The following is a 15,696-nucleotide window of genomic DNA, read 5'->3' as shown; positions in this document are numbered from 1 at the left end:
AGGTTGAGAAGAGCCTGGAGAGGTGGAGATATGCGCTTGAGAGAAGGGGAATGAAAGTCAGTAGGAGTAAGACAGAGTACATGTGTGTGAATGAGAGGGAGGGCAGTGGAGTGATGCGGTTGCAGGGAGAAGAGGTGGAGAAGGTGGAGGAGTTCAGGTACCTGGGGTCAACAGTGCAAAGTAATGGAGAGTGTGTTAGAGAAGTAAAGAAAAGAGTGCAGGCAGGGTGGAGTGGGTGGAGAAGAGTGACAGGAGTGATTTGTGATAGTAGGGTATCTGCAAGAATGAAAGGGAAAGTTTATAGGACTGTGGTGAGACCTGCGATGTTGTATGGATTAGAGACAGTGGCATTGAGTAAAAGACAGGAGGTGGAGCTGGAGGTAGCAGAGCTGAAAATGTTAAGGTTTTCGTTGGGAGTGACAAGGATGGACAAGATTAGAAATGAGTTTATTAGAGGGACAGCACATGTAGGATGTTTTGGTGACAAGGTGAGGGAGGCGAGATTGAGATGGTTTGGACATGTGCAGAGAAGGGACATGAATTATATTGGTAGAAAAATGCTGAAGATGGAGCCACCAGGTAGGAGGAAAAGAGGAAGGCCAAGGAGGAGGTTCATGGATGTGGTGAGGGAAGACATGCAGGTAGTTGGTGTGAAAGAGGCAGATGTAGAGGACAGGGTGGTATGGAGACGGATGATCCGCTGTGGCGACCCCTAATGGGAGCAGCCGAAAGAAGAAGAAGAAGAAGACTGGTAACTTACATAATATAATAAAGTTGAATCCATTTAAAAAAACAAACCAAAAAAACAACAGTTTTATATTTCCACACAAAGACGCGTTATAGCCTCCCGCTCTGCGCTTTGAGAGAGATGTGGAACACGAGCAGGAAAGAGACCACCGATCTCTTTTTCTGATATCTTCATGTTGTTGTAAAAGGTATGAAGAGCTAATTTTATCTTCCACAAGGGCAAGGCATTTAGGCTATGTTTGCGCGCTGCCAGAGAAAGCCAAACTAAAATCACCCGCGCGTGTGAAACGCGCTTTACAAATGAACTTGACGCGCCTTACCAATTATCATATGTCTCATTAATAACAAGCACAAACTGTAGGCTATTAAAAAGAATTTGACTTACAAGTAAAAATGTAGGCTATCTGTACAGCGTTTTTTCTACTTTACCACAGTAAAGAATACGAAAATAATCTACCTAAAAGCGAACAAAGGAAGAAACGTTTAATCCCCTTTGGAAATGGGTGAGACGCGAGTGAAGATATGGGAAAAGAAAAAAGAGATTCCATGCAGGGATTAGACACTATTTTTGAATATTCGATTAGTTGATTTAATTATAGAATATCTAATGTTCTAATGTCTGTTGTGCGATCATTCTCTAAAATAAGATTTCCATGTTCTGGTGCTGTAACCAGAGGGTGACGCTGCCAATAACACACATAACAGCTGTCACAAAGAACCGGCAAAAGTAATGATTATGAATCTGTAAAATATAGCAAGGAGACATTTGAATTTATTAATAAAGTGTTTTTTTTTTTCTTTTTTTGTGTGTCAGTGTCGGGCTGCAAAGATGAAGTTGACGATGCTCACTCGTCATCTTCGCAGTAAACGCGCCTACAGAGAGAAATGCACACTTAATACGGAATACATAATAAGCATATGCTAGTCGGTTTATTTTCGTTTTGAATTGTTTGTTTAAAAGTAGACAATTCAAGCTTTCTATATAGAAAAACTAATGGAATATTTGTATCATTTCCTAAAATAATCATAAGGAATTTATAAATTGGGCAAAATATTTTTAATAGGCCTACATTTAAAAAAAATCTTTCTCTCGCCAATAGGGGGTGCTGCAGCACCCCCAGCACCCCCACTTCCTGCGGCCATGCCTTTCGCTGTCATCTCATCAATCTCATCTCATCATCAATTTCAGTAAATATGACCTCGTCCTCGTCTACATCATTCTCTGCTTCATCATCAGCTTGAAACTTTCTGAACGCTTTTACAAAGTTTGCGATATTATCAGTGACCGTGGCAGTTTATCTTCCCACAAAGAGCAAATGAGCTGTGAATTTGCTCTCTATCTCCGCTGTGATGGCATCGTACATGTGTCTCCTAAAGAAAACTTTTATTCTGAGCAGTCTATAGAGCTGCAGTGGTGGAAAGTCGGCAAAAGTTTTCTATATTTCTGTCTCCATTTCCATATATTCAACATTATATACACACACACACACACACACACACACACACACATCTGTAGTGCTGTGCTTTGCATGCAGTTGTTTTTTTTGTTTTTGAAGTGGTATTTTTTGCAGTTGACAAGAGCTTTTCACCAACATATAATCTACACTTAACCATTATTCCTTTCTCCTTTTCCTCGACTATTTCAAAATAAAAACACTTCCATCACAGTAATGTAATTCTCTGGTTTGCCATCTCAGCTTCTGACCAGCTTCTGTTCCAGCTGCTCGCACGTATGAGTGCGCGATTCTACGTGTCTATGTTCATTTTAATTCAGTATTTATTATTTTATGCAAAATAATTTAACTGAAAAGTAACTCGCATTACTTTTTTTTAAAAGTAACTCAGATATTAGTGTGTAAATTTATAAAGTAACGCGCTACTTTACTCGTTACACCCGAAAAGTAATATTATTACGTAACGCACGTTACTTGTAACGCGTTACCCCCAACACTGTTCATCAGTGAGACTCCTTTTTTGTTCATCTTCATTAAAGAGAACAGTTTCTCACATAGTTATGTGCTGGTGAACATAGAGAGCATTTGAGCAGCTTGGGCACGGAGTTGAAGTGCAGCACACACAGAGTCATATTCACTGCTGATCACGCAGAGTTTTTCAGCGGTCTCGACTGACGCGCCAACGCACTAACAAAGCATTCTGGGATTTGTAGTATTAGCGGTGTATGCGCTATACACTGGCGGGCAGCTCTAATACACATTTGATATGATCTCATGGGCCAAATATAATTACACCGCCTGAGTTTGACACCCCTGGAGTAATACATATCCTGACACACAGAAAATGCTCACCTGCCCTGATATTAAACACTTATACACCTTCTTATGATTATTTACACACAGGAACTGACCAAATGCTGTTTTTTTGTCATATACTTGTTTACTGTATGTAGTTTATACATATTTCACACATACACTTCCTGAACAGCTCTTTCTCATGCATATAGAAGGGGAAGTGACTACGACATCAGTTACTGGTTAAGACACTGTTAAAGATGCAGCACAGTCACAGAGCAGGACAGAGACAGTAACAGTGTGTAGCAGAACAGGAGCTTTAATATCTTTATGAAGTGGACTTGGTGTGGAGATTCGTGAGTGTGACCTCAGGATGAAGATCCTCCTCCTCATCTTCACCTTCTGCCTGATCTCAGGTAAAGAAATGCACTTATAATATAATAATCCTCACTATCAGCAGCAGTGTTACATGAAGGAAGGTTTTGCTCAGATGGATATTTGTTGTTTTGTTAGATGGAGGAGACTCCAAGGAAGTAACAGGATATTCAGGAGGAGGAGTCCTTATCAAGTGCAAGTATAATACAGAATACACACAAAACCCAAAATATTTCTGTAAGGGTTCATGGCCAGGCTGTTCTGATCTAATAAAGACAGGCGATAAAAACAATGTGGGTAACTTCAGGAAGATTCTCACTGTTTGATGACACCAAATCAGCAGAGTTCAGTGTGATGATCAGAGAGATCACTGTAGAGGACACTGGGACGTATCAGTGTGGAGTTGATAAATCTTTGGGAAAGGACATTTACACACCAGTGGAACTGAAAGTAAAGAAAGGTGAGTCTCCAAACACTGCCTTCTGTTTATCTTCACAAAGCTCTAGTGTCATTAGCAGACACAATACCAACTAATCACACTTCAGTACTAAACTTTATCATTTTAACATATTTTTTACTTTTTACTTTTCTCTTCAAATACTGACATTAAAACATGTTCCCATTTTCCTGCATGAAATATTAATCATTTTTCTGTGCATTTAATAAAATTTCCTGATTATATTTAAACAGCAAATTAAACCAACCTGCAAACTAAACTTTCATTCTACATTTAGTCACTTCTTGTATTTATATCAGTTCATGTGTCATGTATCTTTGCAAGACGTTTCATGACAATGTGTGTATCTGAGCATGTTGTCTTTGCTCATTATATTCTTTACCTTTTTTGCTTAGACACTTCATTATGTTTCTGATTGCTCTGTACTGTTCTGATTGCCTGATATTTTAACTCCTGCTTTTTTCACCATAAGTTACCTCATTACAGTTGTAATTGTTTGAACATGATTTAAACATTTTACAGGAAGCTCAGGCTCTAGAGAAGTGAATCTAAACAGTAAAGGACACTGGAACATCCCCGTGTACTGTTAGTGTGTCTGATGAAATAGAGACCTACACTATAATAAAGCTGAATGTTAATGTTTAGAAAAACTATAATTTTGTGTTTAAACAGATAAAACATGTTGCTTCCAAATTACTCTGTAAACATACTGTATAAATATCCAGTGATCTGATTGGTTGTGATTTGCAGATTTGTCCCATGAGAAGTTCATCAGTAAGACTGTCCATGTAGGAGGAGATTTGAACATCAGCTGTAAATACCCACAATCCCTCAGGAATCACCCCAAGTTTCTCTGCAAGGGGCTGCAACCTGCTGCTTGTGTTTATAATGAATCTGTTACAGAAAGTAGAAAAGATGTAAATGTGGGGAAATTCTCCCTGTATGATGACAGAACAGAACAAATCTTCACTGTGAGTATTAGAAATGTAACTAAGCAGGATTCTGGCGAATTCTGGTGTGGAGCTGAAGCAGCCTGGACATCTGATCATGGATACAAGGTTTATTTTACACAGATCAGACTGACAGTTACTGGTAAGTTTGTCTTCAAATTGTCTCCATGTCCATCATACAGTTTTTCTGATGTTCCAAACTTACAAAGTGTAAAATGTATTGTGTTGCATCTGTACTGCTATCAGTCATTTATTAGATTCACTTACTTCATGTTATTGATTAGTGAATTAAATACTTCACGGCTTTAGATCCACATGCCACAGTTTCAACATCAATACCTACACAACCTTCATCATCATTGCCATCATCATCATCACTATCACTATCATCATCATCATCATCATCATCATTATTATCATCATCATCGTCATCGTCATTGTATGAGCTTACTCCAGCTTCTCCTCCAGCAGGTGATTCTGCTCAGATGCACATCACACACGTACTCTAACTAAATGACTGGTGAATTTGATCCATTATGAATGTACAGAATGTACGTAAAAGTGACTGTTTCTCTTCCAGGATTTTCAGCTTCCACTGTGATCACCGTATCTGTAATTCTACTGTTACTTCTGATTGGACTCTCAGTCCTGCTTGTGATTCTACAGAAAGGACGAAAGATGAAAGGTATAAACACACACACACACACACACACACACACACACACACACACACACACACACACACACACACAGACTATCAAATGTGTGACTGGTTCATGATCAGGTGGTGCAGCAGGTTGTTTTGCTGCCCCACAGTTCCAGTGTCCAGCTTTTAATCTTGAGCTCAGGTTCCTGCTTTACATATCTGATCTCATAAAGGCATACTAGTAGGTGGATGTGTGATGTCCTGTAATGGACTAATTAAAGAATTTACTGGAAATGGATGATTCTTGATTGATTTGAAACTCAATCACACAAACTCAATCACACATTACAATAACAACAATTATAACATTTTCTAACGACTTGACTGCTGTTTTAATGAGGTACAGCTGCTTCTCACAGGACTTCTGTCCAAAGTTCAGGAAACAACCAAGAGGTGATTGTCTTTATCACTGAGTTTATTCACTACCAAAGTTTATTACCAAACAAAGAGGGGTGAAAAACCTTTCTATTTCTTTCTATTTCACTTTTCTGTCAGGTTCCTTCTGCTCTCTGTGAGTATAAGGAGATTAAAGACACCAGACGACTTTCTGCCTCAGACATTGGATTTTCCATCATTTACGCTACTCCTCAACTACACGCATTCCCTTCTGAGCTTCCTCAAACTGTTTATGCGAACACTGAGTTACCTGCAAGCCCCTGTGATCCTACTGTTTATTCTTCTGTTAAACTTCCCACAAACCCTCCTGATCAGGACTTTTACTCCACAGTTCAGTTACACTAAAGTCCCTCTGATAGAGAACAGCAGAAAGTTTGACGTAGCAACAGTGAGTTTCCAAACCACAACCACCAGCATTAACGATGCAGTACCACACATTATATTTATATATTTGTTTTAGTTGTCAAATACAATGCAGCCAGTTATGTTGATTCATTTGACTGTTTTTTTTTTTTATGAGTTTAACTCTGAGGAAGTTTAATTGGAAATGCACTGCTTCGTTTAAACCGTTCTTCTGCTTATTCTTCATCTTCATCATCCCTTCCATCTTCCATCCCCAAAATATTGTTAAACAAATTCTAAAAATTTTAAATGTTATAGCTGTGGTTTAGCATCACTATTTACCTCAATGGACCACAGCCCTACTTCAGTTCTCAATCTTACGGGTTATTTTTTCTCTAAAGTATGGACTCTGTACAGCTACGATTCTGTGGCACAATTTGATCTCTAATTATACAGGACATTACTCATTTTTGCCATTTCTATCTCAACCAAATGAATATGAGCAAGACAAGTCGTGTGTTTTTAAAGTGTTAGCTACCAGTATTGTGTAACACATGCATGTATAAGTGTGATGAGAGCAGCAAGAACAGGAAGAGGCTTCTTTTTTTATTAGGTGGTTGAAATGTTGTTATGTGCCCAAAAATCACTCAGTTAACAGCTGCTGGGGGTCTCAGTTAGCCAGAAATCTGCAAGTAGCATTTGAAGTAAAGATCAGCGTGTTGCTCTGTGGGCTCCATTCTCATGCTTGTGGTTTGGATGAATATATTTCTACATATTTGTTGTTTCCCCTCTATGTGTCATTGCGTTCTTGTGGGTCAGACTGAAAAGTACAGCTCTGATAAGGGAACTAGTGTGACTCATACTCAAACTCTAACAAGAGTTTCCTCCAGAGTGAGACAACCTGGGCCTGCTCTCATTTTAATTAATCACAACATACAGCCTGTTCTGATTGGGTCGTGACCTCACATTACCTATGGTCCAGTTATTTCCATGGATTTTAGACATTTCAGTTCTTATCCATAGCCATGTGATGTTGAGATTAGGGGATGCTGTAATTAAATAAAACTAAACATGTCTAGATGGTGATGCATTTTCTTGTGCCTGAAATCACTTTGTCCATTTATTTATTTTGATAATCTATAGCGGTGCTGATATAATGGTATAATGTTGCTGTTTATGAATTTTTATTTGATAAATTATGTTAAATGATGGCTTTAATTAGGCACTGTTGCATGTGTTAGGATGTTACTCAGTAAAAAAGACAAATATCTGCAGTTCAGTGTTTCATTAGTCTTTGATCAGCTGAACCACTATTAGATTTTTTTTTAGATAAGAGAGGCCACAAAATGCCATTAATTGTTTTTAAACTATAAGAAAGCAGAGATCCACTTAACAAATAAGAGTTGGTAGTAGTAGCGGGCCAGCAAAGCCATCTCTGCTCGAGGATCGGGGCTAGGGATATGCGGTATATGGGTACTGAAAAAATACCGGTGTGTATATATTATATTTCAAACGGTACAATATCATAATTTTGCTGTTCAATATGTGCTTCCCATTTTGCTTCGAAACCATTAGAAGACTGAAAAGATATGCATATGCACATTAACTGTGGTACTTCAATTGCATTATTTTTTTAAATGTAATCTATGATACTGATATTTTGTTTGCACTATGTGTTTGCACTGTAAAGATTAGAAGATTTTAATATTTTATAGTATATATATCCAACAGCAAAATGTAATTTAGTTTTAAGGTATTAAGATATGAATCTACTTTTCTTATTATTTCAATAAAATTGTTTTCAATTCACTTATATTTTGAGGCTGGTTATTTGTCACTCATGGTGTTGGTGTAGCATCGATGCAGAGGTACATTCTGGTATCGTACCAAAGCTAAAATTATTGTATCGAGCCCCTCGAATTCCAGGGTCAAATTCATAAGAGGCTGAAGCTCATGCAATCTGACACAGGGAGGTATTTAAACTCAAATGCAGAGACAAACTCAGGAATTATGAAAAATCCATATTTTATTTATAAATGTCCATAAAGGGAAAGCAGGAAAAATAAAAAACTTATGTAGACTCCTGTCTTTCTCGCCCAGCCGTCAAGTCCTGCAAAGAATGCCCTAAATGTGAAAGTTAAGTAATGAAAAGAAAGAGTCTGCTTATTGGCAGGGAATACCTTCCTGTTAGGGTTATAGCAGACAAAGAGCTGCTCCGACTTCCCCCACGGACTCGCACTGGACAGAGCCGGTTCCGCTTCTCCCGGTCAGGGGCTCGGAATGGAGGAGGGCAGAATGCCTGCAGCACAACAGAATGTGAGGGAGCTGTAGGCACCTTAGGCACGTACCCAGGTTTTGTGTAGAGAAACGCACTGTCCATGCCAGGGGCATGTTCCAGGCGAGACGGGGCCACGGACAGAGCCTGCTGGTCCCCGACCCACTTCAGGGAAGAAATTGCCATGAGGAAAGGGTACCTAAGAACCATTTCGGCCAGGGGCTCGAAGGGGGGCTCAGATAGAGCCACCAAGACAACGGCCAAGTCCCAGACAGGCACTCTGGGTCGTGTCCCGGGCCTCAGCCTCCAGGCGGCACGGAGAAAACGTGTCACCACAGGGTGCCTACCCAGTGACTGCCCTGCAGGCGGGGTAATATAAGTCGCGATAGCGGACACAGAAACCCTCAGGCTCGAAGGAGTCAACCCTGTGGCAAACTGCTCCTGTAAGAACTCCAGAACTGAACCCTAACCCTGGTTCAACCCTAACCCTATGCAAACGATCTAATGTCGCTACCACCGCGCAGCCATTTTGTAGCTCCTGGTTGTCGCAACATCGCCCGACTATGACATAATGACTTGAATATTGGCCAGATTTTACACGTAGTTCAGAGCGTGGACAACGCAAGGCGTTCCCAAGGCATTGCGATGCACCTCGAGTTCCAGAATGGGGAACGCAGAGCTAAGGACTAAAATGTGTTGTCCTATTCACAAAAGTGCATCGTGTGCAGCCTTGTGCAAACAGTGAAAGACAAAGACTGACATGCACCAGCAAATTTAAGTTCTGTGTGAATCTCATAGAAAATGGCAAATAAAAACAAAGAAATATAAAGAAATAAGGTGTAACAGTAAAAGTAAATAACAGTAATATCTACTGATTACTCGACCTCTTGTTTCAGCAGGTTCTATTTGTACTACAGTTTCTTTTTCTAAGCATTCTGATCAAGAACCAGGAAATGACAAAGGGGTAATTATCTTCATCAGTGTGCATGTTCATTTGGAAAAAATAAAGATAAATGTGAAATCGTGAGTACATTTTAATTCTATTTCTCTTTTCTTTCAGGTTCCTCTTCCAGTGTTTGACTATGAGGAGGAGAAATCTACTGAAGGTCTGATGTACACAACAGTGATTTATGTACAGCAATTACACCAGCTCTAATGAGGATTAAGGATGAGGAATCATGTGAATATTCTTCAGTCAGTTACACTGCGGTAATTGAATAAATTTGTGGATGGAAATTGTCACGTCTTTCTTATTACCCCAAAATCATGACTTTTACATGTAGAAACACCAATCTTCTAGAAAACGCAGTAAATACACAGCAAAATTAGTTACAGTAGTCAATGCAGCATTTGACAATGTTTGCTTCTCTTTATTATTTAGAAAGCTCTATTCCCAAAGAGAAAGAAGACCCTCCAGCGTGCTATCAGCATTCTGTCTTAAATCCAGCATCTCTGATGGTATAGGGGTGCATAAGTGCATACTGTATGGGAAGCTTGCATGTTTTGGAAGGGTCTATGAAGGTATATAAAGGTTTTAGAGCAACATATGCTCCCCTCCAGATGACGTCTATTTCAGGGAAAGCCTTGTGTATAACAGCAGGACAATGCAAAATCACATACTGCAGCTATTACAACAGCATGGCTTTATAGCCTGCTGTTCTGTCCACTGTGTGCGTACTCTCCACAAAGTGACAGACAGCTAAACAGGTGTACTGGGCACTCAAAGATTAAAGATGACAAGGACGTGGAAGTAAAGTTCAATTCTTTTACTTGTTTGTCTTCATCACTTGTTTTTACAGTGCTTTTCCACTTACTTTGTAATACTAAAAACACAGGAAAACTTCCTTTCAGTTTACAATTATATCGGTCACAAACACTCAATACCATAAGGTAAATATTGCATGTGAAAGCAGACGGCAGTTATATATCTTATCATACAATAAATCATGACAAAATATACAGCCCTAACCATTCACAATACATTAAATATGTCAGGTCTACTTACAAACATAGCTTCTTCAAGGCTCAACTCAGGCAGATGCTGCAGATTCACCAGAGGCCCAACTGAAGCCTCTTGCCATGCCAAACATACTTCTAAAATGGCTGGTCTCACCTAAGACTAGCCATATGACCAACCCCAACCAATAGGAAAACAGGAAGAATTAAGTGAGCTGTCTGCTTTCTCCACACAATCAACAGGTGGTGCTAAACACTCTACACATACATGAAACCAGTGACATCACACTCCCCGTCTGGTATTGCATACAATAGCATTATTAGGTATTAAATGAAACCTGCCATCAGAAAACATGAAAATTCACTGTCCATGATAAACACTTACACAGACATAAGTACCACTACTTCTGTTATAGGCCTAAGAAAAGTCCTAACAGTCCCACCCTTAGTGACTTTCAACTCAAGCTTCCTGACTTTTCCATCACCGTCAAGATATGCTTTAATGACGCGAGCCATAGGCCAGTCATTTCGTGTAACCAGAGTGTCTTTAAGCAACACCACGTCTCCTTCCTTGATGTTTGGATGTGTGTCTTGCCACTTGCTGCGACTTTGAAGAACGGAGAGGTATTCTTTCTTCCATCTCTCCCAAAAAACATTCGCCAGGTGTTGGACACGTCTCCATTGTTGGCGATGCAGATCTGCATGTTCAAAAGATCCTGGCGGAGAAGGAGGGGTGCAGATCTTTTGCGTCAATATCATTGCTGGTGTGAGAGGGAAAGGAGCATCACTCGACATCGGTGTAAGAGGTCTTGCATTTATTATTGCGGACACCTCGGCCATTAAGGTTGACAGTACTTCATGAGTGAGATGGGAGGGGTTGAGCTGTAAAAGCATGGAGTCAAGAATCCGTCTTGAAATCCCAATCATTCTTTTCCACACTCCTCCCATATGTGAGGAGTAGGGTGAGTTGAATAACCAAATACATCCCTCCTCACTTAGATACCTGGAAATGTTTGTATCGTCTTGAAGGAAGAACAACTCCTTGCAGGCTCCTTTAAAGTTTGTACCGCAGTCAGAGCGGATCATCTTTGTAGGACCACGCACTGCAAAGAAGCGGCGTAACGCATTGATGAAACTTGATGTATCCAATGATTCTATCACCTCAATATGCACCGCACGTACACTTAGGCATGTAAAAAGTACTGCCCATCTTTTACTATTTGCTGCACCTCCTCGTGTACGGCGAGTGGAGATGTTCTAGGGGCCGAATACATCCAGACCAACATTGGTAAAAGGGGGTTCTGTACAAAATCGATCAGGTGGGAGATTCGCCATCTTTTGTTCTGCCATCCTACCACGGAGTTTCCTGCAGATGACACACTTATACAGAATGCTGGAAATGCATTTCTTTGATCCCATGATCCAGAAGCAATCTGTACGCACCGCGCCCTCTGTGAAGATTCTGCCTTGATGTTTAACTCTCTCGTGGTAGTGATTAATGAGTAGAGTAGCAACATGGCTACAACCCGGAACGATGAGAGGATGTTTTTCTTTCATCTCAATTGGAGCATGATGAAGTCTGCCACCTATTCTCAGCAGTCCATCGCTGTCAAGTGTGGGATCAAGCTTCCTCAGTGAACTGTTTTTTGGTATAGGACTTCCTCTCTCCAGTCAGGAAATCTCAACCTGATATATTTCCATTTGAATGCATCCAATTACAACCGCTTTTGCTCGAGCCAGTAAAACGGGCATATGCGGCTCAAGATGATATGCATGCTTGCATCCTTGAGTGTTGCTCTCTCGCTCAGATTTAAAGGACTGAACAATATGAATCAAGGAGGCAATACCTCTAATAAGGGATTGCCATCGAGAGAATCTTTCAAAGCGATGTGAACCAAGGCCTTTTTTGAGATCAATAACTGCAGTGTTGTGACATCGGACCTCTTTGTCAGATTCTGGCTCAATGAGGTTATACTCCCCTGTTGTGTCTGTCTCCCCAAGACATAAGAGGAAATCTGGACCTGTAAGCCAGATGGTGCCTGCGAGTTAAGATGGAGTCACCAATCTGGTAGCAACATCCGCAGGATTTTGTTCAGTTCGGACATAATGCCACTGTTCAGGATGTGATGATTTCCTAATCCTTTCCACCCTGTTGCTCACGTAGACATAAAATCTCCTGGTTTCGTTGCAGATGTAACCAAGAACTACTTTACTGTCAGTGTAGAACTGCAGACTGTTAGGTTTAATATCCAACTCACTCATAACCAATTCGGCAAGTTCCACTGCCAAGACAGCGGCACCAAGTTTAAGCCGGGGAATAGTATGGACTGATAAGGGGGCTAACTTAGCTTTCCCCATAATGAAGCCTACATAGCATTTTTGATCTTTGTCTACAACCTTTAGATAAGCTACGGCTGCTATGACTTTCACAGAAGCATCTGAAAAGACGTGAACCTCAGTATAATGAGCGGTGGAAACAGAGAATGCAGTGTAGGCTCGAGGAGTTTCAAACTGTGTCAGCTCTTGTAGAGAATCTCTCCAAGTTGACCACTCTGCCTCATTTTCAGCTGGGAGCGGAACATCCCAATCAATAGCAACATGACTGGTGAGCTGCCTCAGCAACAACTTCCCTTGAATGGTAATAGGAGCGACAAACCCAAGTGGATCAAAAAGGCTATTAATGGTTGAGAGGACTCCTCTTCTTGTATACGGTTTGTCATTGTCAGCCACACAAAATGTGAATGTGTCATGTACTAGGTTCCAGCTTAATCCAAGACTGCGTTGTATTGGGGGTGAGTCAATGTCAAGTTCCAGATCTTTTAGTTCCTTTCCATGGTCAGTTGGTGGAAAGGCATGCATGACAACTGGACAGCTAGATGCAATTTTATGGAGCCTGAGGTTTGAAATTGCAAGCATACCTTGAGCAGCTTTTAAGAGATTGATGGCCGCATTTGCAGATGACAGTGATTTAAGTCCATCATCAACATAGAAGTTTCTGTGTATAAATCGCCTCGCATCTTCTCCAAATTCATCTTCTCCATATATGGCTGCTTGGCGTAGACCATAAATTGCAACTGCTGGAGAAGGCCAATTGCCGAATACATGGACTTTCATCCTGTATTCCAAGACCCCTTTAGTTGGGTCATTGTCTTTGAACCATAAGAATCTGAGAAAGTTTCGATGGTCCTCCCTGACGACAAAGCTATGGAACAGCTGTTCAATATCTGCTGTTAAGGCTACTGCCTCAGACCTAAACCGCATTAATACTCCTAACAGGCTGTTGTTCAAGTCTGGGCCAGTCAACAGCACATCATTCAAGGAAACACCAAGGTGTGGGGCACTGGAATCAAACACAACCCGTATCTGACCAGGCTTACGTGGATGGTACACTCCAAAACTGGGAAGGTACCAGCATTCTTCTCCATCTTGCAGAGGAGGTGCCAATTCAGCATGATCTTGCTCAAAGATCTTTTGCATGAACGCCAAAAAGTGACTTCATTTCAGGCTTTCTATCCAGAGTTCGACAGAGATTGGTAAAGCGGATTAATGCAAGTTCTCTATTGTTAGGTAGGCGAGGCCTTGGCACACGAAAAGGAAGAGGGGCCACCCAACTGTTTCCATCATTTATGAACATCTCCTTTTCCATCAATCCAATGAACTGCTTGTCCTCAATGGATAGAGAAAATTTGTGGTCATCCTCTGTCCTTTCAAATATTTTCGCCCCTAAGGAATCATCAGTATGCTGGTGTAGGCTGTCAGCAAAGTCAGAGCTTTTTTGACTTGACCAACTAAGTGGCTTTGTTTTTGTCCCAACAGGAAATATATCTCTTTTAAAATGAGATGTTTCGGACATGGAATTAGATAGGAATGCCGGCCATTTTCCAGGATATTGGTCCGGTAAGCACTAAGTTCTATCGGCTTGTGTGCTGCACCCAAACAGACATCTCCAATGATCACCCAGCCAAGATCCAATCTTTGCGCATAAGAAGCATTATTTGGTCCATTACGCTGATCTCTTACCTTATGGACCTGTAGGATATCATGGCCGAGAAGAAGGAGAATCTGTGCATCATTGTCAAATTCAGGGATGAGATGAGCCAAAGACTGAAGGTGAGGATGGTGTCTAGCAGCCTCAGGGGTAGGTATTTCCATCTTATCTTCTGGCATATAGTTACACTCTATGAGTGTGGGAAGAGGAACACTAATACTTCCATCCAGTGATTGAGCGATGAAGCCAGTCCCTCTTCTTCCTAACATCTCTGTAACTCCAGCACATGTGCGTAGAGTATAGGGAGACTCTACACCCTCATAATTGAACGAGTCGAAAAACTCAGACCGAGCAAGAGACCTATTACTCTGATCGTCAAGAACTGCATAGGTTTTTATTAATCGATCTGGTTGACCCACAGGATACACTTTTATAAGACAGATCTTAGAACAGGAACGAGAGCTGTTGGCCTCACCACAAACCGCAGTGCATTTGGAAGTTATACCCGGAGAGGCCTCTTCCCTTCTCTCCCCGCCATATGCTCTATATCTGGCTCTTGTGTAGCCCATGGAGCTAGTCCTGGATGTAAAGCTGTAACATGTCTGTTACTGTCACACTCCTTACAGTGAATCACTATTTTACAGTCTTGAGCTCTATGATCGGTTGATGAGCAGCATTTGAAGCAAATCCCACTCTCCTTTAGAAATGCTTTGCGTTCTTCAAGTGTTTTGGCTCGGAAACCTCTGCATCGTTTAAGGGGATGTGGCTTTTTGTGGATAGGACACAACCTGTCAACATCCAACTTACTGGTGTTTAGTGTTGTTGTAATATCTGTTTTGTGGGCTGAAACATGGCCTTTTAGGTTTGTGTATGTTTTTGCCAAGTAGTCTGATTTCATTGTTGACAACCCAGTAGATGAACCAAGTGTGAAACTTGGATCATTACGGATATGGGCTTCTTTGCAAACAAAATCAACAAAGAATGAAAATGGTGGAAACTGAACGTTGTATTCCAACTTATACAAACTACCTTGTGTCATCCATTTCTCTTGAAGCCCATATGGCAGCTTCTCTACAATGGGGTTAACACCTCGAGAAGTATCCAGGATTGCGAGTCCAGACAAATAACCTTCAGGTTTAGCTGCCTCCAGCTCCCTCAATAAATCACCAAGCTGTCTCAGCTTTAGGGGGTCTTTGTTGCTGATCCTGGGAAATTTTTCGAGTTTCTCCAGAAGAGCCCTCTCAATTCTTTCAGG

General features: G+C 40.9%; 2 protein-coding genes across 8 annotated transcripts in view; one reads left to right on the top strand and one right to left on the bottom strand.

Annotated features, from left to right (window-relative positions):
• The window catches only part of LOC310737846 (polymeric immunoglobulin receptor-like), a 253,742-nt gene that overhangs the window by 51,666 nt on the left and 186,380 nt on the right, over positions 1-15,696 (top strand). For all 7 annotated transcript variants that reach the window (XM_083562558.1, XM_083562561.1, XM_083562562.1 and 4 more), the window contains one exon: positions 4,579-4,920. In XM_083562558.1, coding sequence (XP_083418684.1) covers positions 4,579-4,920 — 342 coding nt within the window. The remainder of the gene's footprint in view (positions 1-4,578; positions 4,921-15,696) is intronic.
• Positions 1-15,696, bottom strand: part of LOC310737758 (obscurin-like) — a 380,181-nt gene that overhangs the window by 323,990 nt on the left and 40,495 nt on the right. The window lies entirely within an intron of this gene.

Source organism: Silurus aristotelis (assembly GCF_946808225.1).
Source record: "Silurus aristotelis genome assembly, chromosome: 2".
NCBI lineage: Eukaryota > Metazoa > Chordata > Actinopteri > Siluriformes > Siluridae > Silurus > Silurus aristotelis.
This window is presented reverse-complemented; position numbering and strand designations above follow the sequence as displayed.